Here is a 26,103-nt window from a genome sequence, read left to right as displayed (position 1 = left end):
GGAGCAAGTGAGAACTCCAAAGAGGGGGCGGGGCTTAGAACTTTAGCAACCAAGGGAGGCGGGTTCCACCCCGGGTCGAATCAGGTGTCTGGACCCGCCTCTGCCTACGCCTACGCGTGCGCAGTGCGAACCTTCCCCCTGCTCTGCTTTTTCCTCCAACATGGAATTCCGCTCAGCTCGGCAAGCAGTACTGCAGCTACTCCGTACGGTGGCTCCAGCAGACCTCCCAGCTCTGCTCCAGTGGATGAGAACTACCCGTAAGCGATCAGAGCCAGAGTCAGACGGTTGGGGCAAGAATATGCTGTGGGTGCTGACCTTGGGGACTTAGGGTGAGGCCAGAAGCCTTCCACGGGGTAGCTGTGCTGGTCTCTGCTCTGCTACGGAGCGGGTTGAAGGGGGCACATCGCAAACTTTTGTCAGTTTAGGATTGGGTGCAGGAGGACCTGGCTCTGGGTTTGTGATTCCGCTACAGACTTCAGACAAGCGGCTACAGCCGCCTTGTGTCTAACCTCTTTTCTGAAGGAAAAAAAGGGGGGGGGGGATGGGTTAGCCCTCCTCCCCGTTACTCCCACTAATTTGGGACGACCAGTAGGATACTACCTGAAAAAGCCCTTTGCAAGAGAAGTTTCAGGCTGTAGAGCTGGAAGTTTTTACCCTGTAGGCAAAATCACATGTAGCTAGTGCATTTATTTTCTCGATTGTAAAACGGGCCATCAATTTAATAGCAGGTGTTCCGGGGTGGGGAGAGGGAGAAAAGGGGGAAGGGAGGACAGGACTTTAATTTTCAATGATAGTAATACTAAAAAAGCACAAGTTAGAATCGAGGAAATGTGGTAATTAGGTCGAGTTATTGAAGAACGAGATAGATCTGTTTTGGCAAAGTGAAGCCTGGTGAAAGCACAAGAGAATAGGATATTCCTTGTTGGAGAACTATTCCAAACCATGCTCTGCTTCTGTACCCCTAAACGTTGATTTCCATGTTTATTTTCATCTAGACTCATGACTTGAAATATTCCTGTTTGCTGATGACTCCCAATTTTAGACTTCCATCCGTGAGGTTCTTCCTAGAACTTTCTCTCTTTGTGATGTTAGAGTCAATCAATCGTTTGGGTATTATCATTATTGTTACTACTACTACTACTACACATTTTGGAGGATCATTTTAGATAAGATGCCAAACTAAAATTAACTTGGACATCTGGTAGTGAGATTTAGCCTGGAAAGTAGAGAAAGCCAAAGAGCTAGCTTCATATTTATACACGCAGACGAGACTCAAGGTAGGAATTTACGAGATTTTTTTTTTTTTTTTTTTTTGCGGTACGCGGGCCTCTCACCGTTGTGGCCTCTCCCGTTGCGGAGCACAGGCTCCGGACGCGCAGGCTCAGCGGCCATGGCTCACGGGCCTAGCCGCTCCTCGGCATGTGGCATCCTCCCGGACGGGGGCACGAACCCGTGTCCCCTGCAGGCGGACTCTCAACCACTGTGCCACCAGGGAAGCCCCTACGAGATATTTTAATCCAAAAGCCCTGGGTGCCTACAAAAATGCCATCTATTGCCTGGTTCTGGCAATTGCATAATTACTAAAACATCCTTGCCCTCAAGATTTCAGTTTTGTGGAGCCATTTGTAATCTAAATCTCCAGTTTTAGAGGCATCAGTTGAGACTCCATTTTTCAAACTCGTTGAAAGCATGTTTTGTATGATGATTTTGTAAACAAGAAGACCCAATACCATTGGCTAAAGAAGATGTTTTTACTTTTTCTAACACCACGTTCTGTGCCTTTCTCCAGCCGATCCTGTAGTAGAGAAGCTCAAGCAATTTGTTAAACAATTTAGAACACAAACTGAGTTTCTGAAGAATGTTTATTACATGAATATTTTAAGAAATGAAAGTGTCACTTAGCTTAAAATGAAGGAGTATGTTTTAATATGAATCTTTAAAAGTAGTGTAATTTATTGGTATACGTTTTTTATGTGGTAATATATACATAATACAAGATTTACCATTTTAACCATTTTTAAGTGTACATTAAGTACAATACATTTACTTTGTGCAACCGTCATCACCATCTGCCTCCAGAACATTCTCATCTTCCCAAACTGACACTTATAGTGTACTATTTTATGAAATACAGCACAAAAGATTCTTCCAATCAACAATTTTTCATTTTCCTAATTAACTTCCTTCTTCCAGGAAAAAAATTATCACATAATGTCTTACTTGTATGACATTTGCTTAGACCTTTGATAATTATAACTCTGCTTGAATTTTTATACCATTTAATGGAATAGCAAGAGACAATAATAGGCATGATTTTGGTTTTGAGTTTCACAGAGTTTACTGAAACTGAAAAAAATCTACATATTGCTAACAGGTAAAAATCACAATAATTTTAAATACACAAAAGGAAGAATAATATTCTTGGTCTCTGAAGGAATAGTGGGATTATCATACCAAGACCTGAGGTCATTTGGGATCAGGCTGATAGAACCAGAAGCTTGGACCAGGACAGAGGCAAGCACATGTCAAAAGTATGATATAAACTGAAGATATAGAAAAAATAAAGATACCTTGGTACAGCTTAGGCCAAAAGTCTAGGAAACAAATGAGCACCAGTAAAGAAGGATGAAAAAAGTCTGAGGGACAAAGCACACAAAGACAATTCCCCCCTCAAATAAATAAATAAAAGGAGTAAAAAATACAGCAGGACTTCAGCTCATTGATTCTAATCTTGTGGCAGAGCATCTGTTCTTTTGTACTTCTTGTATATGTATATAGTGGACTCTTGATCTAGCTTTCAAAGTATAGGAGAGTGACTGCAATCCATTAAGTGAAGGGAGCTGAGAGCCAAACTGTATGTGAGGTCCCCAATAGGCATATTAAAAATTACATTTTGTTAACAGCTATCTGTTAACAAACACCATTCTGAAGCCTCTGAATTTTTCCTGAGTATGCAAATACAAATGAGGATGTCAAACCAACAACTCATAAGAATTTCTATTAAGAATCAAGTTATAGGGCTCCCCTGGTGGTGCAGTGGTTGAGAATCTGCCTGCCAATGCAGGGGACACGGGTTCGAGCCCTGGTCTGGGAAGATCCCACATGCCGCGGAGCAACTGGGCCCGTGAGCCACAACTACTGAGCCTGCGCGTCTGGAGCCTGTGCTCCGCAACAAGAGAAGCTGCCATAGTGAGAGGCCCGCGCACCGCGATGAAGAGTGGCCCCTGCTTGCTGCAGCTAGAGAAAGCCCTCACACAGAAACGGAGACCCAACACAGCCATAAATAAATAAATAAATTTAAATTTTAAAAAAAGTCTATGTAAATCTGCTTTAAAAAAAAAGTTATAAAGGATAGAAAATTAAGGTGTGTATAAGAAAATTAATAAAATAATCAAGAAAATATTTAAATGCTTAAAGAAGTTAATAGTAGGTGACTAGAAGCTTTTAGAAGCTTTTCTGTTTCCTGTATTTTAAATACATCTTCATTGAGCAGAATTGAACCTGTTGCTGAACAGCAGCTACAGAGTTGTTAGAGGTTCTTTGAAATTCCGACAAATCTAAAAAGCAAAGCCTGGGGTCTACTTACATTTGTCGAACAGCATACTACTGCAGTTCTATATTATATTGCTATTACCACTGAGGAAGTAGCCACATAACTTACAGATTTTCCAATCTTTGTTTCCTGTTTGATCCTTCGGTTTCTCAATTTCTTATCTCCTCTTGCCTTCCTGTGGGTAAATGGAACAGTTTTAGAATTCTGTTCTTGTTTATAGTGTTTCTGAGTATATCTCTTTGTATAGTTTTCTTTGTGGTTACTCTATTACAGTATACATATGTAACATCATCTACTGGTCTCAATGTTTTAACACTAGAAAGAAGTATTGAAATCTTACTTTCATGTAGGTCCCTTTACCCTCCCCCACTTAAAAAATATGATTGTTTTATGTATTTCCTCTATATACATTGAGCACTATTACAGATGGTTTTATAAATTTTGATTTAAGCATCAAATGTGGTTTAAGAAACTAATGAAGAGAAAGATAGTGTAATGAATTTACTGTTTTTACCCATTCTGTTGTTCTTTCCTTTCTGAAGTTCCAAGCCTTCTTCTGCTATTTCCTTTCTGTTGGAGAGTTTCCTCTACCAGTTCTTTAAGGGTAGGTCTGTTGGCAACAAATTCTTAGTTTTTCTGCATCTGAGGTTTTCTTTACTTCTCCATTCCTGAAGGATAATTTCATCAGATATAAAATTTACAGTTTGTGGTCCTTTTTTTCTAGCATTTGAAAAATTTTGTAATCTTCTGGTTCCCATGGTTTTTTGTTAAACAAAAAACAGTTTTGGTTTGCTTTTTGATTTTTGTTTCTTTTGTTTTGGGGTTTTTTTTTGTTTTGTTTTTGGGGTTTTTTTTTGTTTTGGTGGTTTTTGGGGGGTGTTTTTTGGCTGTGTTGGGTCTTTGTTGCTGCGCATGGGCTTTCTCTAGTTGCATTGAGCGGGGGCTACTCTTTGTTGTGGTGCGTGGACTTCTCATTGCAGTGGCTTCTCTCGTTGTGGAGCACAGGCTGTAGGGCGCATGGGCTTCAGTAGTTGTGGCACACGGGCTCTAGAGCGCAGGCTCGGTAGTTTTGGCGCATGGGTTTAGTTGCTCCGCAGCATGTGAGATCTTCCTGGGCCAGGGATTGAACCCGTGTCCCCTGCATTGGCAGGCAGATTGTTAACCACTGTGCCACCAGGGAAGTCTGCTCCCATGGTTTCAGATGAAAAATTCACTGCTTGAATTGGTGTTTCCCTACAGGGAGTGAATCATTTCTTTTTGGTTGCTTTTAAGATTTGTTCTTTGTCTCTTTTGTTTTTAGAAGTTTATGGTATGTTCTTATGTGGATTTCTTTGGGTCTATCATATTTGGAGTTTGCTTGGCTTCTTATATCTGTAGGTTTATGTCTTTAACCAAATTTGGGGAGTTTTTAGCTATATTTCTTCAAATACTTTTCAGCCCCACACTTTTTCCCCTACTTCTGGAGCTCCGATACTAATGTTAGATCTTTGTTATTCCACAGATCCTTAAGGCTCTGTTCAGTTATTTTTTTTCTGTCTATTTTATCTCTGTTCTTCAGATGGAATAAATTTTATAGATCTGTCAACTCAAGTTTACTGATTCTATCCTCTGTCATCTCTACTACTGAACCCATTCAGCAAGTGTTTTTGTGTTGTTTGTTTGTTTGTTTAGTTTTATAGTTTCTATTTCTTTTTCTATGACTTCTACTTCTTTGCTGAGATTTTCTATTTTTTTCACTTGGTACAGGATAATTCTTAACTGCTTATTGAAGCATTTTTATTATGGAGTTTGCTTTAAAAGCCTTGTCTGATCATCCAAATTCTGATTAATTTACATGTTAGCATCAAGATTGCCAGATTCACATTATGACTTCCTGTTCTTGGTATAAATGATTTTCCATTGTATCCTGGATATTCTGATTGTATGCTAGGGTAATTTTGATTTTATCCTGGATATTTTAGATATTATGCTGACTTGATCCTATTCAAATCTATCTTAGTAGGCAGTTACCCTGCTTAAGTTTAACCTATTGGTTCTGGCCTGCTTTTGTGGGCTGTAGCTCTGATAACAATTTAGTTTTCAGTGCCCTTGCAGTGCTATTCAGGTCTGCTTCATTCCTTGAAACTGCTGGGGCTCCTGCTCAATCTATGCTGGTGTTGCCTGCATGGAGAAGGACAGTTTCTTGGATCACCCCATGTCACTGAGCTTACCTTCTACCAGTGGGAGTAGGGGACAAGCAGTACAGGGCCTGGTTTGCTCTTGGCCACTGGGCAGAAGGCTGGGAGACCTCAGGCCTGGGTCTCTATCCTGCTGGGTAGAGGGCCTGAGGACAGCAGCCTCCCCTGTCATTACCAGATAGCCTGCCACTGCCCCAGGTGTGGACTAGGGATTAGGGCTCCCCAGTACGTCTCTGTTGTTCTTCCCCTTTACAGTCTTTGGTGAGAGAGAGCAGGCTTTTCTTAGTTTTTGTTCTGTTCTTTTTTTTCAATCTGGCTGTTGGTAGTTCTGGGATGCAGGCCTCTCCAGGGCCCCGTCCAGGCTACATGGAAGATAAAAGGAAAACTCAGGAGGGAATTCACTGCGGTGACCCTCCTTCCTTAAATCCTCAGGTCGCTAGACAGTTTACCTTTTTTCTAGCTTTCAGAGTCCTTTCTGGTTGCCTGTTGATTTATTTCCAGGGTATTTCATTGTATTTAGAGGGGAGGAGCAGGGGAAAAAGAGGGAAGTAGCCATCTTGTCTAGGACCAGAAGTCCCCTCAGTAAATTTTTAAAATTTAATAAGAACTTCAGAGTAATATAAGATATGAATGAATAATAGGAAATATATAACCCAATGTTTAATTATGTATTGTAAGTCATTAGAGGTAAGGATATGGGTGAGTTAAGGCCAGAGTTTGAACGTAAGACTTCACGGAGATGAAGTAACTGGAGCGGGGCCTTATTGCAAAAGGCAGGGTCATAGAGTTGAAAGGAACAGTATGAACAGGAAGGAGTATGGAAAACACTTGAGGAGATTTGCACATCTTGAGCAGAAGTTATGTTAGAGAGTAATGATAATAGAAAATAGGATGGTTAGACTCTGATGATATAGAGGGCCTTGAAAGTCTAGAGTGACACTTCATATGTTGAAAAGTGAAAAGCTATCCCAAAATTGTAAGGAGAAGGAGTGACACAAAGTGAAGTTGAAGCAAGATTAGCTTAAAATCGGTGTGCAGGATATCTTATATTGGGGGGAAACTGATAATTCAGGAGCTAATTGTGAGTTTGTCCTGGTATTCTAAATGTGAGGTGGTGCCTGTGCCTATGAGGTATTTGAAGCGGTAATAAAGAGGAAGTGGATTCAAAAGAGAAAGTGATAGGACTTGATACCTGACTAGATGTAAAAAGTGGGGTTTGATTCATAGACTGTCAGCTTTGGTGACTTCTCTGTCCCCATGTATTTAATTAAATATAAGTAGGAAATTGTTAAAGAATGAATTTTGCTCTTTAGTGAAGCTCTTCTTTCTCCACTCCCTTCCCACCTACATATGTAATTTGAGAAAAACCTTACTGTCCTTAGGCAACTGATTAACACCTTTCTTTAACTTTTTCCAAGCAACGTACTGTTAACACACATTCTGAAATAGCTATTATACATGTTAAAAGGTGTTCAGCCTCACTTGTTTATTTTATTTTTTATTTTTGGCTGCATTGGATCTTTCTTGCTGTGCGCGGGCTTTTTCTAGCTGTGGTGAGCGGGGGCTACTCTTCGTTGCAGTGTGCGGGCTTATCTTGTTGTGGAGCACGGGCTCTCTAGGCACGCGGGCTTCAGTAGTTGTGGCTTGCGGGCTCTAGAGCACAGGCTCAGTAGTTGTGGTTCATGGGCTTAGTTGCTCCGCAGCATGTGGGATCTTCCTGGACCAGGGCTCGAACCTGTGTCCCCTGCATTGGCAGGCAGATTCCTAACCACTGCGCCACCAGGGAAGCCCCCTAGCCTCACTTGTAATTAAAGAAATGCAAATTAAAACAACAAAGTTTGTTTTTATGGTACTATTCAATGCTATAAGGCTTTAATGAAACACATATTCTTATTCTTTTCTGATAGATTAAATTGGTATAATCTTTCAGGAAAGAAATTTGACAATATGTAGCAAAAGCCTTTAAAATGTTTAAATACTTCTACTTCTAAGAATTTATAGTAAGGAAATAAATACAAAGAGATGATGTATGCCAAAATGTTAGTTGCAGTGTTCCCAATTTTTCACAGTTATAATTGTATCTAAATGTATAGTAGTAGAACTGAACGGTTAAGTAGTATACATATGGTGGAATATTACACAGCCTTTTAAAATAATGTTTTAAGGAATTTAAATTTAATAACAAATACTTATGATGTTAGAATGTTAAATGAATTCCAGTTTTACACACTGCAGTAATATCCTATCATATCATGCCTGTTCCGCCTGTTTTATAGCCATTATTAGGGCAAAAATATCTTGCCCTTCTTTTCAGAAGTTATTTGCCAACCACTACAGATAATGAAACTAATTTTAGCCTCTTGAGCTAAAAATTTCCACAGTGCCTTACATACAGTGCTCAACAAATATTAACTATTATTATGAAAGATCTTTTGAGAATTTTCTTCCTAGAAAAGTATACATATTTATGTATACAACCAAGCATGCAACTTTAGGCCTTTTATGGACCACATAAAGCCCATATGTGGATCCTGCTAACTAGGACCATGGTGAAGAATCACTGCTGTAACTGAAGGAATCTCTTTTTACCCTTGAATGTAGTTGAATCAGAGTTTGTTGTCCAGGATAAGAGGTGTCAGTTCTCATTTTCACCTGGTATCCTTGGGAATGAGTCTTCACTTAATACTGCCTTTTTAAAATGACTGAGTAGGGCTTCCCTGGTGGCGCAGTGGTTGAGAGTCCGCCTGCCGATGCAGGGGACACGGGTTCGTGCCCCGGTCCGGGAAGATCCCACATGCCGTGGAGCCGCTGGGCCCATGAGCCATGGCCACTGAGCCTGCGCGTCCGGAGCCTGTGCTTCGCAACGGGAGAGGCCACAACAGTGAGAGGCCCGCGTACCGCAAAAAAAAAATAATATTAAAAAAATAATAAAATGACTGAGTAATTTAACACACAATTTCATAATATCTCTCATCTCGCCTGGTGATGCTTACATTAATTGGGGGATTGACTCCCAAATAAACATATTTAACTAGGGAGACAGCGGGAAATCTATTGTGATGGTTCAGAATTTGCAGCCCTTCCCATCTTTCATTTCTCCAGCTCCCTTGATCTTCACATATGACTGTTTAGATGGTTCACCACCACCACCCCTTCCAAGTCTATTAATAACCCAGTAGCAGTAGCAATCAGAGCCCTAGACACTACAAAGTGATAGAAGAGGAAAATAAGCTAAGGTAGTCATGGATTAGAGAACTAAATTGCCAAATCGAGTTCAGTTCCAGGGCCACATTTAAAGGGGCTGTTGAACAAGTCCAGAAGATGGCAACCAGATGGCAGTGGATATGGTTCCCACAATATATGAGGAACCGTGGTCAGAGCTAGGGAGAAGAGAAAGCTAAGGCAGTGATAGGGGAGCTCTTACTAGCCAGCTGCCTTCTGAGCTCCCTTAGAGAGACTGTATGGTATAGTAACTAAGAGTTCAGAGTTAGACCTACATTCAAATGCCAACTCTATCACTTTCTGGCCAGTATGACCTGAGACAAGTAACTTAAATTCTGACCTCACATTCTTCTTTTGTTATAAAATAGAAGTGATAATAGTACCACATATAGGATTCTGAGGATTAAATGACTGAAAAGCACTGCACAAAATCTAGCATGCCTTAAAAGTGCTCATTCAATAAATGCCGTATAGCAATAGCATTAAAGATGATGATTCCTCTCGAGCTGAAATTAGAAAAATGAGCTGTTATGGAAAGGCAGATTCTGGCTCAGCACATGGAAGAAATGCTCTTCCCAAATGTGTTCAGGTGAAGACTGAAAAACAATCATATGTCAGAGATGCATGGATGGATTCTGCCATTTGGTAATAGTTCGTAATTAAGTTCCCTTTCCACTGTAAGCCTCTTATAAGGCCGACCCACATGAAAACTATGTTTTCCTAACATGGTTGTTTATGTTACAGAATTAAATCTGAAGACGTTGGGCTATGAAATATCTTACTTTGGTATAATGAGATTTTTATTGGCTTCTTCAATTATACCATTTACAAGTTGAGAGAACTTGCTAAGAATCAATGGTGTGAGTGATATTATTAGAATTAAGTGCAAGTCATAGAGGCTTCTAGACAGTTTTCCATCTACAGAGAGAAGCTAAGCAGATGTTAGGTATTAATTAATACCTTGAGAAAATTTAATTAGATTTTAAGAATACAATTTTTAAAAGGCCAGTTTTTTAAAAAATGCATCACAGGTGCTATTTAAGTTCCACCTAAAACAATTTGGAATGAATCTTCATAGTATTTTCATTTCTCTATAATTTATATTTTGCATCCTTCTAGAAAAAATTTGAAGCAACAATTTAGATCATTATACTAGATAGGTGAGGAAAGAAAAAAGAGCTAAAAGGCCTTTCTGCATTAGTTCAGAGAGCCAAATAATATATCAGTATCTTCATATTAACTACTATTGCTCAAAAGGAAGTTATACAGAGAAAGAACCTCTGTACGTAGGGAAACAGTGGAAAAAGTGAAAAAGAAGAGTAGCTTTATTTAGAAGCAAAAAACCTAGGTTTGTTTCTTGTGCTGCTGTTGGCCTGCTTTGTAACTTTTCACAGTTCATTTAACCTTAAAAGACTCAGTTACCTCCTCTGTAAATCAGAGAATGTAATCTTGCTTTGTCTTCCTTACATGGATGTTATAATACTTAAATGACCTAGTTTCTATGTGAAAGAACTTTGCAAACTAGAAAATATTATCCAAATTTTAATTGTTATTTGTGACATGAAAATTGCATTCTGACCCAACACAAGAATTATTATGTTTAAGAAGGAAATCATGAACTTCTTTAAAAACAACCAAAGATTTGGGGGGCAAAATGTGGAGATGGATGATATTTTCTTCAGAATCTCCTTGTTTTCCTTCTATAGCTGTTTTAAAACAGTAAGAAAAACACAACCCCTTCGAGGTCCTTTTACTCTAGCAAGAATTCAATATAAGTCTTTTAAGAAAAAGGTAAAATGTTTTCATTAGTAGTCCTTTCCAGTCTATATTTGGCATTCAGGCTGTAGCTAACAGAGTATTTTACTTCCAGATAAGTCACATTCTAGTTAAAATTATATGAGCTGCTTAGAAATCATACTTTTGTAGAGCCAATTTAAAAAAATTTATAAACACACAGATAAGTTGAAAAAGCAGAACAATGAACACCACCTTTATACCCTCACCTAGATTCACCGTCAGTCTCTTACCTTCTCCATCTTTATTGCTACATACATCGGCATACACGCACACTTCCCTTTTTGCCAGATTATCCAAAGGTAGGCCACAGCCATCAGAAATGTGCTGTTTTAATGATCATTTTATCTGCTGTTCAAATGCAGTGGAGCAACATGATTCTTATAAAGTTTATTCTATAGTTGGTGCCATCTGTTAGTGCTTGTTATCCAAAGTCTTGAGTACGTTTTATTGGAGGCAGAGATGCTCAGATTAAAGTTATATTCTTAGTAATCCCTGTGTGATGCCTCCTAAACTTGTAAGATCTATATGGTCACAAAAGGAATATTTGACTACTTACTGGTAAGTTTAAGACCCTAAAAACTAATGGCAGTACTTTCCTTAAGTAAAAATAAAGTAGTAAAAGTACTACATATTTTTTAAATGCCTTTGTTGTTCTATAACAGGCTGAAATAGTCAAGTTTTATATTTTCAAGCAGTTTGGAAAAAGGAAAACCTCAGTGTTTTCAATGGAACATTTGTTAAAATGTAAATATTTCATTGGTTAGAAAGTTTATTTATTGTTATAAATTGATGCTATCTGATAGAAAATATCCACCCATTGTAATCACTTAGTCTCGGTATGAGTACAACCATAAAAGCTGTATCTGTTTTTTTCTGTTTTTTTTTTTTTTTTTTTTTTTTGCAGGAGATTTTGATGAATTCATTCAAGACAATAATGACATTATGTTGAAAAACATAGCAGAAGACCTTCGGAATTGCTTACCTCTAGAATCCATGCTTTCCTCAGAACATCTAGCCCTCCAAAAGGTAAATATGTTTAATTAATTTACTCTTAGTGCTACTTGAGGACTCTCCTATTCTCCCCTGACCCCATTAGCCTTTCCAGTCTAATCAGTCCTGAATTCTGCTTTTTCGTTTGGTGCTTCAATTATGTCGCCAATTCTTTTGAGTCTGTAACCTTCTGGCTCCCTAGTACCATTCATTCAACAGATACTTTTTGAGGGTGTCCTGTTTGCCAAGCACTCAACCCCCCACCCCCACCCCCAAAATCAAGGCACGACATTAATCTGTCCCTGCCTACATCATTGTCCTGGTTTTCTTTTCCCTGTTCCATTTCCGTGGCTTTTATCAAAGGTGAAGTTCACCCCTTTGTCTCCTTCTCCTACTTTTGCGTTACACAATTTTTGCTTCTTTTATTCCTTTATTCCTAGAATTCTCACTTTTCTTCTCCAGACAACCCCCTCATTCAGGTACCTTCAAAGCCCAACTCTTATGGGATACATATGCTATGAATACTGTTTCCTAAAGCAAAACTAAGAATAATAATTTCTTCTTCCCCCACTAATCTGAAAGTAGCAGTGCTTCATGTGGTTTTTCAGCATGTAAATTCCTGAGCAGAGGTACTAAATCCTGTACATTTTTAGTAGTTCTGTGCTCATTGTGAGCACTCAGTAAATCTTACTAAACATCCAGTCATTTACAGGAGGAAAATAGTGGGTCGTATAAAAACTGAGAGCAATATTTGTAATACAGTTTGGATGTTATTAATAAAACAATCTTAGCAGTCTCATGATATAACACAATATATAAAGAGAGAAAAATGTATTCATTGCATGTGAATGGTGGACCCACAATCCCCCATCCCAACAAACTGTTTTTCTCTTCCTTTGTTTCCTTCTGGTCCTTGTATATGTTCATACATTTTATATACTTATATATGTGTATGTGTGTGTATAGATGTAGATATAATTTGTAGATTTCCAAGCAGATAGGTTGATTCTTTATTTAGTGTTAAAGTAGAAGGAATCAGACGTATTTTTCTCTGTAGCTGCTTGCTATTATATCATGTACCACCAGTATTAATAAAGTGCTATTATTTGTAAGCATGGAGTTTTACTAACATTGTTATTATTTGAAAACTTTGCTTCTGGGCAAAGATTACTTGCTAAGTATTTTGATGGGTAAGTCGCTGACATGTAGGACTCAGAAGACCTGATATTAGTTTCAGTTCTTCCCGCTCTTAACTAACTAGTGTCATTTCTTGGGAGAACTCTCTCTGGGTATCAGTTTCTTTATTTGTAAAATATACTACTTAGGATGGACAAGATGGTCTCAAAATACTCCTTTCAATTAAAATTTTAATCTATTTCTCATAGCCATGTTTTGCATCATGACATGTCAAATAACAAGTTGCTAGTGTCTGAAAAATAAAACAAAAGCAGAGCAGAGTTGCTGACTTCCATAATCAAAACTTGTCTTCCTGGGCCTTGTCGTTGCTCTCAGAATTTTAGCATATGAACCACTGATGTTTTGCCTTATTTAGCAATAAAAAGAGACTTCTTTGTACTTTGTTTCTTTTGATGTTTTTCTTCTCTCCACCAGATACAGCAGCAGCCAGAACCCACAGTTCACGTTGATGCATTCCTTTATGATGAAGACTTTATTGATTCATTATGTGAGGAAGGAAAAATGAGCAGATACTACTGTATGGTGTGCGGCTCACACCAGACGGCACCTTTAGGTGGGCACTCAAGCCTGCGAACCTGATGACTTCGTGTGTACTTTTCCTTACATGTCATGAGTATGCAGATTTTATTTTTAATATCTTTAATTTTTATTTATTTATTTATTTTTGGCTGCATTGGGTCTTCGTTGCTGCACATGGGCTTTCTCTAGTTGCGTCGAGCGGGAGCTACTCTACACTGCAGTGTGCGGGCTTCTCATTGTGGTGGCTTCTCTTGTTGCGGAGCACGGGCTCTAGGTGCGTGGGCTTCAGTAGTTGTGGCACGCGGGCTCAGTAGTTGTGGCTCCCGGGCTTATTTGCTCTGCAGCATGTGGGATCTTCCTGGACCAGGACTCGAACCCATGTCCCCTGCATTGGCAGGCAGATTCTTAACCACTGCGCCACCAGGGAAGTCCCAAGTATGCAGATTCTTGCCTAAGCATTCACTGTTTTTTGAAAGCAAAAGGACAACCTGCAGCCTAGCCATTACCAATTATTGCAGTCAGGGAAACTAAATAGAAACATCGTCCAGGGAAGCTAGGCCACTTCTTGTCTCTCCCAGGGGGATATTTCTGCTTTTCACTGAGCATGTTTAATTGGAGGTGACTTTTCAGGTCCAGCAACTAATCAGAAGTGAATGAATACAGGGAAACTGACTCATACTTTATATACTCAAAAGAGATTCACATTTAACCATAGTGCTGATTTATTTACAATGAGAAATATAACTGCCAAGGGGGATGAAAACGTTCTCCCCATAGAAACATCTACTTGAGAAGTCAGATAGTAATCAGATATTGTTGGATGGGCATGGATTCAGAGGACAGAGATAGAGAATCTTGACAGTCTATTCAGGCCATGATTTAACATCATGGAGCATCTTTGGTCTATAACCCAGAACAACTCTAGTGACAGTCTCCTGCATCTCTTTCCCTCAGATGCAGCACCTGTGTTTCAAATGGGAAACTAGACTGACTCCATGCTGCTAAGATGTTAACTCTTCTGTTAATATATTTTCTGTTCAAACTGGATATTATTGGCTAGGCTATTAATTAAACATGCTATTTCAGTCTCCCTGCTCACTCAGATTTAGAGGTGTTGCTTAGAGTGGGTAAGTAATATTGTGCTCATATTACTGATCTTAGATAATATTATTCTCGAAAATTAACTACTACCAAATTTGTAGTATGTTGCTAATACAAATATATTGTACCTGTATTGTAGTTGGGGATTAAACTCCCCTGGTTTACTGATTTAAGATTCTATTTTTAGATAGTACTTATTTCCATTTGAAGTATTTGAAATTCACAGAATAGAAAAGGACTTAGACAAGAACAGTAGAGGAAGGGACTTCCCTGGTGGCGCAGTGGTCAAGAATCCGCCTGCCAACGCAGGGAACACGGGTTTGATCCCTGGTCCGAAAAGATCCCACATGCCATGGAGCAGCTAAGCCCGTATGCCACAACTGCTGAGCCCGTGTGCCACAACTACTGACGCCCGTGCGCCTAGAGCCCATGCTCCGCAACAAGAGAAGCCACCACAGTGAGAAGCCTGTGCACCACCACAAAGAGTAGCACCTGCTCGACGCAACTAGAGAAAGCCCACACACAGCAACAAAGACCGAACGCAGCCAAAAGAAAAAGAACAATAGAGGGAAAACTAAAAAGTGAATTATAAATAACACCATATCAGATCTGACATACAGAAATTTACAGAAGGGCTATGTTTGACACAGAAAAATTTGGAGGTTAGGATGTATTTTCACATAAAAATCAGATTGTAAATAGTGTCTGGACACCCAGACCAGCCCAGATAGCTATAATGACTCTGAAAAAGCTATCACTGTGTGGGCCTCTTATTCCCTATATGAAAGGGGCTTGTCCAGCTACAAGACACGAACGATGACTCTGGAGCCCAGGGCAGGAGCACTAACGTGGCAAAGAGGATCGTGAGGATGAGAGGAGATAAGGACTATGGTGGTCAACCCCCCTCCACCCCATCACCTCCAGTGTTACTTCTGAGGCCTAGTCATCCTTTATTTTCTTCCAAGGGATTAGCCTGCCTGCTTCCATTTTCTTTGCCACCAGTCATTAGTTATGATCAAAGTTTTTCCCCTTCCTGACCATTATATCATGTAGCATACAGTAGAGAAAGTCTTTGGGTTACCTCCATATCAGAAAAAGCAGACTCGGGCTCTCCCAGGTATTTCATTACAGAAATAATGGAGTGAGAAGGTGGTCTAGGAGACTAGAAATTGTAGCAATTAAACTAAGGGAAATAACAGTTTAGGAGTGTTTTAACCTCCTTCCATACCACCCCTCTCCTGCACTCCAGAACACACTTTAGGTTGGTCAGGGCTGCCACATTGTTCCACTCCAGAGATGGTCATTCATTGGGTAGTTTACAGTCTATGCAGCAAGAGGTGGAAGCCCTGTGGTTGGCTCTGGGATAGGGTGAGAAAGCCAGATGGTATGGGAGTTAGGAAGCAGTTGCTGGGAACAGCAGGTCAGAGGGAGAAGAGGAAGGGGAAAACCCAGGACACCCTAAGCAGCAGCAAGAGGGAAATGAGGAGCATGGGGGTAGGGACAGGCAGCTGAGTAGCGGTTTTCTCGAGGCCTTTGATGACGAGGAGGAGGAGGAGGAGGAGTGATAATGATTTTGGCCGTGCTGCGCGGCTTGTAGGATCTTAGTTCCCTGACCAGGGATGGAACCCGTGCCCCCTGCAGTGGAACCACTGGACCGCCAGGGAGTTCCCTCTAGAGGCCTTTTAAATGTCAGAGACTTCATATTTGTTCTTGTCTAATACAGCTCAGAGTGAATGAATACAAAATTATCACATTAATTTTTTCTAAATAACCTCTGAATGGCTTTCATTGATTAAGAAAAGCATGAAATACACTTTACAGGTGAAAGAATTAGAAATACAGAATGGAATTGTTAATCCCCAAGCAGAATTTAATGTTTACTCTGTTCTAATTCTCCAGGGTTTATTTCTCATTCCTTCTCTCTCATGGAATTGAAGTTCATTTATCATCATGTACTCCCTGATCTATCGGGAAAGGTCTTGGTTGACGTTGGCTCCAGGCTTGGCACCGTCCTTTACGGGGTAAAGTCCAGCTTGTAGACATACTCAACATTTGGAAATACTTTCTTCTCCTACTAGCATCAGTTTTGCCTGCCACCATCCAAGGTGACAGCTTGGCTTTATTTATTAGAGTAACAGAATAATATTGTTAAAATAGTGTATCAAATTTGGACTTTCAAAGGCCAGCTCTCTGATTTCCTTTACTAGTTTGACTTTGTGACGCAAGTGAAGGAATATCAGCAAAACAGCAACAGGTGACCCTCATAACACTTTGCTATTCTGTCACTCACTTACTGCCCTTCTAACTCCATTTTCTGTACTGTACTAAAATAGTATAGTATACTGAGTTTTGATAAGAGCTCTTATAAAACTGACAAATTTACTTGACCTGGGAAATTGCTTATGGCTATGAGCAAGTCCCTGAACACCTCTGTGCCTCAGGTTCCTGACCTGTAAGTGAGCAAACTAAATGATATCCAGGACACATCGTGCTCTAGTTTTCTGTGATCCAAAGTTCGAATGTAGACTTTTGTGTCTTCAATGTGGCTTTTTTAAAAAAATTCAAATCATGAGCATTTTTAATATTCTTAAATGGTTTTATCAAAAAACTGCAATGTGGTTTCTGGTTGTCATTAGCAGATGTGTTAAAACATGTGGCCAACAGCAGTAGATGTTCATGCCAGAAACAGGCCCTATCAGTTGCCAGCATCACTGCCTGCCCTAAACAGAAACAGTTAACTCTTTCATGCTTCATTTATTTTTCAGTATTGACTTTTATTCTACAATTAGGTAAAATAGCCATAATAGAAAGTACAGTTTATCAGATGGTTTTGTTTGGAGAACATTAGAGATTATGCTTGTTTACCATATTTTGTCCATTCCTGTTAACTTTTTTATTTGTTAGAAAAGTATATAGCTGAAATAATTGTGGCTATGCAGGTATTTGGCAGCATTAATGAATTTAAACATATTGTCATTTTCCTCTATAGTACGTCACTGATTCAGTCAACAAAAATTTTTTGAATACTTACATATGCTCCATTGAACATATTCTAAAAATCCATGATGAGCTATGAATATAAATTTAGTTTACACGTAAGTGTTAGTTGATGTATAATGGTCTTCAGAATATGATTTGACCTCTCCTTCCAGATTATTTTTTGTTATTACAACCAAAAATAGATACATAATAATATATAGTCGATTCTTGATGATCCTTGTTAACTAATGGCCAGTTATCTTTGGTGGATTGCCAGACACCAGGCTGACTTCTCAAAGCCAAACAGGACACACCTCCAGCCACCCTCCTCTTGTGTCAGACTGTGCATGAGTTTCCGTTATATTTCCCACAGGTTAATGCCTTTCTTGCTTTCCCCTGATGTAACTTCCCAAGAAATTACAGAAGTAGGGTATTAAACAAATAATCTATATGTGATCACTTTCCTCATTTCCAACTTTGTTGAATGCACAGTTTTATCAGGAAAAGTAAGAAATCAATCTTTAAAAATATGATTACTTTTAAATAACGGAAATTAATAAACTATAATCAAGGTCTCAATGAGTAAGAGTCTAAGTTCTTAAAAGTTGTTTTACATAAATTATAAAATGCTATTTGTCTTTCCTTTTTATCTTTATTTTTACTTTATTGAATTCTGTTTTTAAAAGTTTGATTTTTAGGGACTTCCCTGGTGGTCCAGTGGTTAAGACTTTGCCTTCCGGTGCATGGGGTGCGGGTTCGATCCCTGGTTGGGGAGCTAAGATCCCACATGCCTCGCGGCCAAAAACCAAAACATAAAACAGAAGCAATATTAAAGACTTAAAAAAAAAAAAGTTTGACTTTTAAAATTTCAAGTAGAAATAAACCCACAACTAAAAGCTAATTCTTTTGCATCATAATGTATCTTCATATTTTAGGGTTATCTTTACAGTTCAGCATCACAACTATATGGAGTAGAATTGAATGGAGACTTTTGCCAGTTGCAGGAAATGGTCATAAAAAAGTACCAGTTCACTGACAGAATAAAGGTACCCTTTTAAATGTTTATTCTGTTATCCACCGTATAGCATAGTTTAGCCAAATTTCTTCCGCATTGGAGTTGGAAACTCTTTTTGAATCTATTCTTGATTGCTGTTGTGTAGAAACAGATTGAGTTAACTTAATATTTTAAAACACTGATAATAGGGGCTTCCCTGGTGGCGCAGTGGTTGAGAGTCCGCCTGCCGATGCAGGGGACACGGGTTCGTGCCCCGGTCTGGGAAGATCCCACATGCCGCGGAGCGGCTCGGCCCGTGAGCCATGGCTGCTGGGCCTGCGCGTCCAGAGCCTGTGCTTCGCAACGGGAGAGGCCACAACAATGAGAGGCCCACATACCGCAAAAAAAAAAAAAAACACTGATAATAAAGATGAATTATTATCAATATGTTCCACTCACATTTTTCTCTTCCTCCCAAATGTTATTAGAAAGTAGAATTTTTTCTTAATTTTCTTCATATCAACTATAGTTTTGGTAGCACTAATTTTGAATCTCTTGATGTTGGTCAGAAGTGTATTTAATTAAACTCTGAATGTTGAAAGTAAGCAAAAAGGTTAAGTAATGCTCACAGTTTTTATCTTTTTATAAGCTTTCAATAGGAATTGTGGGTGCCACAGAATAGCGGTTCATGGGAAAATGATGTCCTGGGTTGGGCTACGACAGAAATTTTCTGTTTCTTATATGTAAGGGGAAAAATAACAAAAAAGGGGAAAGGAAGTTTTTTGGTTGATGCAGTAATCCTTGTCATTTCACTAGCGATCCTACACTTCTAATGGCAATGCACAGAAGTATTGTGTATCTAAGGATCTGTGGTATTCAGTGCAATCAAATATTGAAAGACATATCTTAGTAAGATTAAAGATCTAGCTTTCCTCTTTCTTATAGAAGGAAAACTTTTCATTCTCTTCCTCCTTCCATCCTTCCTTTTTTTTCTCTTTCTCTCTCTCATCTTGGAAATTGAGAGGCAAGTGATCAAAGAGAATTCATTGTCCAATAATAAGTTCATGGATTTTTCTCACTATCCCATATTTAATGAACAAAAACACACTGCTCTTACATAATAAGAATCACATAACTAACAGGAATATTGATTTAATTAGAAATAGAGATTTAAACATTCTGGATATTATTTATTTGTAAGGCTAAGTTCTTTTTTGAAAGGAAATCATACGATATAAAAAACTTTTCTTTTTAAAATAAAAGTTATTTGCTTTGCTCTTGAGCAAATAAATGTTTCCTCTTATTATCTTGCCTGTGGTCTACAAGACTTGTTGATTATAGTCGAAGTTAATTTTTTGAGGTATATAGTTTTTTCAATAAATTGTTTTGTTTGCTTTCTTGGATAGATAATATATTCAAGTGAATTTTAGATGAAGAGTTGGACAAGGCCAGTTAACATATTTGTATTAACATTTTACAATTTATAAATTAGTTTTTAAATTTTATATGGTCCCTTTTGATTCTGTGAATCAGGACATATATTACTCCATTTTATTTATGAAGACACTGACTGCCCAAATGTACAAATCCAGTTGATGATGGAGCCAGAATAACTAGTGATATAATGGAAAACGCTCTGAACTGGGAGTGAAAAGAGTGTAATTATAACTATATAAATGATTCCATCTAAAACAAAATTTTTACAAGTTTATTAGGTATTGAGTATCTTCCATAGGTAGTAGTATTAAATATACTGTTCTCCCATTTTAAGAAGTGTGAATCTCCCATATTGCCTCACAACATCATTGAATCAATAGCTATTTCTTACGTGATTACATGATATGGTGTCTTTGTTCTCTTACGTGAACTCATTCTTTTTTAGGTGCTTCATGCAGACATCTGTACACAAGGTTCACTTCTGCAAAATGCTGATGTTATTATAATGAATAATGTCTTTGAATATTTTCTTAATGAGGCAGAACAGGCCAGGTACGTTATTTATTCAAGCAAGAAATCTGTTGTTAAAATATATCTAACAAAGTATGAAAAGGGATTGGTAGAAGTGTTTTCATATTAAACTTTTTTAAATTAATTAATTTATTTATTTTTTGCCACACCGTGAGGCTTGTGGGACCTCAGTTCCCCAACCAGGGATCAAACCGGGGGCCCTAGCAGTGATATTAAACTTCTCAGAAATGACCTCAACTGTCAGGAGTTTATATTAATAAGGAAATGTGTTATGTCTAAATGAAAATAAAAATAAACTTTGGTTGTCTAACCTTGTAAATATTACATCTAATTTTGAGTAGTTATAAAATGGTTTCATGACCGAAGCATTTGCTTCGCAGTCTGGGATGCAAGAAGTTATCAATTCCCAGTGGGTTTTTATACTTATTCTTTTCTGCCTCAGTTTTCTTTTCTTTGAAAAAACATGTCCTATGCTCTCCTATCACAAAATTATGGGACTTAACTGGTGCCTATAAATGACTATAAAACAAGATGTAGGGCTTCCCTGGTGGCGCAGTGGTTAAGAATCCACCTGCCGATGCAAGGGACGCGGGTTCGAGCCCTGGTCCAGGAAGATCCCACATGCCGCAGAGCAGCTAAGCCCGTGTGCCACAACTACTGAGCCTGTGCTCTACAGCCCGCGAGCCACAACTACTGAGCCCATCTGCCACAACTACTAAAGCCTACGCACCTAGAGCCCATGCTCCTCAACAAGAGAAGCCACCACAAAGAGAAGCCCATGTACCGCAATGAAGAGGAGTAGCCCCCGCTCGCCACAACTAGAGAACGCCCGTACGCAGCAAGGAAAACACAACTCAGCCAAAAATAAATAAATAAAATTTAAAAAAAACCCAAGATACAAGAATATTCAGCTAGAAAACAGTGAATCATGATCAAATTTTAAAAATGTTCTTAATGTGGTAATAGTAGGTTCCTGGAGTTTATTCCACTATTCAAGCAATAGAAAAATTAACAAATCTCTGATCACTTTTTTTTTTAATTTTTGGCTGCTCTGCACAGCTTGTGGGATCTTAGTTCCTCGACCAGGGATTGTACCCACGCCCTGGGCAGTAAATGTGGAGTCCTAACCACTGGACCACCAGGGACTTCCCTGTGATTGCTTTTCTGACTTCTCATCAGGACTTATAGGTTCCTCTAATTAGAAAATTCCTGTAGTCTAAGACACTGATTTTCTGGTCAGTTAGGCTTGCTGACTTATTTATCATAATGACATACGTATACTCTAGATGCAGGAAACCTCCTTTCCATATCTATGAAAGGGCATTACACACGTTTGGATTAGTGCATCAGTGAGGTTTCCACTGCAAGAAATAAAAAGACATAATTATAGACCGTAAACAGTTAATATGGAGTAGAATCCTGAATGAGTAACCCTCTTTATCCTGCCACCCCTTTACCGTCTATATTTTCTCTCTCTCTCACACACATACACACACATATCTATTACTTGTAGGTTAAGGTTAGTACAAAATTAACAGTGTAAATAGTTTAAAAAGAAACTAGTTCAACAGAAAGCTAATCATATCCTCAAAGCTCAGCCAGAATGGGTGATGATTTTTTGGTCACAGGCTAAAGGCCAGAAACACAGCATGAACAAGTTGTTTTAATCATAGTGCACTCTTTAAGCTTAATTTCCAGTGGACAAAGTATGTATAGCTTTTTACCTTTTTAAGTTCAGGACCAGTAGTCAAAACATTACATAATTGTTGGAGAATGAAATATACTAGGTTTATGCTGTATAAGAAGTTAAAAGAGAAAAACACCTTAAACTCTTCACAGATTCATATAGGAAGATTTTGAATGCTGAAGAATGATGAATGCTACCTGTTAACTTGATACTGGAAAGTATTTTCATGTTTGGGTTGTTTTAAAAACTATCTTGAGGGACTTCCCTGGTGGTCCGGTGAAAAACCCGCACGCCACAACTAGAGAGAAGCCTGCATGCCGCAACTAAGACCAGACACAGCCAAAAATAATAAATAAATAAATAATCTCAAAAAAAAAAACTATCTTGGAAAATTAATTCACAAACTCTGCATGACTCACCAAATACGTACTGACCATGTGTTAGTTAGTTCAGTCATTTCTCCAAGTTAATCAAATGCAGTGAATTCTAAATATAGATAGATTATAGCCTCTCATGGCTAATTACCTTCATCATGAATGACAGTACATGGGAAAAAGTGTAGAAGATACAGTAAAGCATTCTGATATTGGAATCATTCTGACAAAATTGATCGTTTACCTATATAATTCTGTATTGTAGCAAGTAGAGTAATTCTTAGTTTAAAAGGTGCCTCTGTATTTTTTCAGTAGGTGAAACATATACAACTACTACAATGACAGCTTCTCAGAAACAGCAAGTGCTATTTTGAGAGCCATGCCCAACCGTGCCAGTATACTCAGCTTCTTCAGTCTTACTAAATAGACTTGTAAAATATATAATTTCTAACGAACTACATCAAGACAACAAACAGCTCTAGCCCAAGCACAGTGATATTTATTATCAAACACTTCTTCTTGGTTTTATATCTAGCCTGAGAAAAAGAACATTTGTATCGTTTTGCCTAGTAAGCTCCAGAATATACTAAACCCAATAACCATTGCTGTAACTAAAATAAGCGCAAGTGATACTGCTGCCCACCTGCCCCACTACAAGGGGTGCACATCCCTGCATTGCTTGACCCTTGTTCCCCAATAGCAGGGTGTACTGTCAAGACTCGTGCACAGTGTAGAAATCCCATTCTTGTCTGCTCTACAGGTTAATCAGAACTGATCAGACACTGCCCTCTGACACATATATATGCACATGGCGTGCCATCGTGCTTTAAATCTAGTTGATCTCATTAAACTTCTCAGGTGCCATAGTGTCCAGAATTCTTTCCATTGAATATTTCTGACAGCCAAATAAAGTATGATTTCACTCTTGATATTATTTTAAAAGATCTAATCTATATGTTATACTCTTATTTTAGTCTTTGCTTGTTTTCTGGCTTCTCTGGCCTTTCTCCATGAGTCTTTCCCACTCACCCGCCTCAGCCTGGTTCCATTCTGCAGAAAGTTTGACAGTTCATAAAGAATTGAAGAGGCTTTAACGCTGATCCAGCTTTGATTTCTGTATCAGTTCTGAAAACTTCCTTTTGGCCTTACTCACAATCCCTTGTATTAACCCTAATCCCCATCTTGTTAAATCTCTCTCAGTATTGTAACTTCACAGTTTTGCCAACATCCCTTCAGGAACTGAATTTACCAATTTCTAGTATCTTGCTGCGGTCCTGTTTTCTGCTGGCAAACATTTTTACCCATTTGGATTTCTACATGTCGCCTGGGCTATATATTTTTTTGTCATCCTCATTTTGAAAAAATATCCAGTGTCTGGTAAAGCATAACATATAAGTTTTGAATGTGTTATAGAGCCTGGGAATATATCAGCCATAATGTAAGGAAACAAGGATCCTTATTAGTGACAGTGCCAAGTCTTGAAGATTCTCTCTCAGGTCTTCAGGTATGTAAGCCTCTTTCCCAGCATTTTTATTGACAAAACTTTTCTTCTGCTTTTTTCTGATAGCTGTTAAAATATTCTAGAAATGTTCTGTCTGAATATAGTGACAATGATAGAAAGAATAGCAAAACCTTATGGCTTAAGAACTGATTTGTGGTTTGTTCACTGGCATCAAGAGCTCTGAAAGTGTACAGATTCCTTTGCTTCTCCACCCAGTTTTTCCAGCTGTGGGGTTACAGTTTTATTTAGGTTAACAAATGCTATTAAATATTTGTAAGAGACTTAGAAGACCCACATCATAACTTTTTCCTGAGAACAAAAGGAACAGAGCTGTTCAGGTTTCTAGAATCAGTAAGTGGACTGGAGGCCCACATCCTGAACACAGTTGAGCTAGGTCGAGTTTGGAATCTTGCACAAACTGCTTCTATGTTCCTCAGATTCTCCGTACAAAATAAGGCTGATACTTAATAATAAGATTCAGCCCAATAAATTGACTCCCTTATAAAGGTTAGTTAATGTTTGTAAAGCTCTTTGAGATCCCTAGATGAAAGATACTGTGGCATTTCTTAGTACAGAGTCGTATTATCATTTTCTTTAATACCTCTTTCCTCGCATATAAGCACTGCCAAATTTAAGTATACATTTCTTCCTTTAAAAAACTAAACAATCGGGCCTCCCTGGTGGCGCAGTGGTTGAGAGTCCGCCTGCCGATGCAGGGGATACGGGTTCGTGCCCCGGTCTGGGAGGATCCCATATGCCGCGGAGCGGCTGGGCCCGTGAGCCATGGCCGCTGGGCCTGCGCGTCCGGAGCCTGTGCTCCGCAACGGGAGAGGCCACAACAGTGAGAGGCCCGCATACCGCAAAAAGAAAAAAAAAAAAAAAAAAAAAAAAAAAAAACTAAACAATCATCAATAATACCTTCTTTAAAAATTTTTGTCAATCATCTAAATTACAAAAGTAATTCATGTTTGTCATAACAAGGGAAATAATCCAGAGATATATAAAGAAACGGTGTTGATCTCCCCAGTTTCCCCCCACCTAATTCCCTCCCCATGAGATCCCTACCCCGTGAGTGGTGTAATTCTACCATACTTTTCCATACTCATAAAAACATACCTTTTAAAATATGTGCTCTCCAGTTTATAATGTCTATATGTATTGAAATAATTCAGTGATTTTCACTTACCAAAGTAAAATATTTTTGAAAGAGTCCTTATATGTGAATTCTTGAATAACGTTATTGCTCTCCTATTTAATGAAACTTCTTTAAACAAATATATCCATTGGTGGCTCCAGAATTTCTGTATCCTGGAGACCCAAGTTTGCAATGTGAAGGGAAGGGCCTGATAAAGGTTATGGAGGGAGATTACCCCCTCTCGTGCAACCTCTTAGCACCATCACTGTGTGTATATGAACCGTTTCTCTGTGTACTCCCATTGTTGTTTTAATCTTTTATTGTTTAAGCTAGTTTAATTATTAAACTATTTACATTAAAATAATTATACTATATGTTCTTTATTCTTTCAAATTCCAAAATCAAGGTAAATTACTTAAGTCCCTGAATCCACAAACCTACCATTTAGTACGACAGAGAATTATGTGGCACCATGTAGAACTTAGTCCCTCTCATTGTAATAAAAATCTTTTGTGTTCAATTACTTAGTCATGATTTCTCGAAATTCAAGAGAATAGGTTCATTCTGCAATTTTCGTATTTGTTTATGACCTTTTTTTTTCCAGGTTAATATACAGTTATCTCCCTGGGTTGAAGAGGTACCACTGAACTATGACGTGTACCCAGAAAAGGATATTGACAGGGAAGCTCTTGAACAAATACATTTATACAAGATTCTCTAACACCACAAGAGTCCTACCTCAGCGTAAAATAATTACAAAATAATTTAAAACAAACAGCACCCCAGTATCCTAACACACATTTTTTCTGTATATTCCTTTCTAGTCTTTGTACATATGCTTACATATCTGTAAATAGTTGTATGTGTATATATACAACTTTGCGTGATAATTTTATTAAAATATTTGCA

The 26,103-nt window shown here is 38.5% G+C and overlaps 1 protein-coding gene across 2 annotated transcripts; it reads left to right on the top strand.

Annotated features, from left to right (window-relative positions):
• Positions 1-57: 57 nt before the first annotated feature.
• LOC308614878 (uncharacterized protein) lies at positions 58-26,103 on the top strand. Of its 2 annotated transcripts, XM_081229711.1 has the most exons (8): positions 58-257; positions 11,654-11,775; positions 13,351-13,489; positions 16,456-16,577; positions 18,471-18,581; positions 20,412-20,518; positions 23,972-24,062; positions 25,799-26,103. In XM_081229711.1, the coding sequence occupies exons 1-8, from the start codon at positions 161-163 to the stop codon at positions 25,913-25,915; spliced, it is 906 nt and encodes a 301-aa protein (XP_081085837.1). In that variant the 5' UTR covers positions 58-160; the 3' UTR covers positions 25,916-26,103. The 2 variants fall into 2 exon arrangements, with proteins under 2 accessions (XP_081085837.1, XP_081085838.1); XM_081229712.1 differs by lacking the exon at positions 18,471-18,581.

This window comes from Mesoplodon bidens, assembly GCF_964165515.1.
Source record: "Mesoplodon bidens genome assembly, chromosome: 3".
Classification (NCBI taxonomy): domain Eukaryota; kingdom Metazoa; phylum Chordata; class Mammalia; order Artiodactyla; family Ziphiidae; genus Mesoplodon; species Mesoplodon bidens.
The sequence above is the reverse complement of the archived record's forward strand: the minus strand, read 5'-3'. Positions and strand labels throughout refer to the sequence as shown.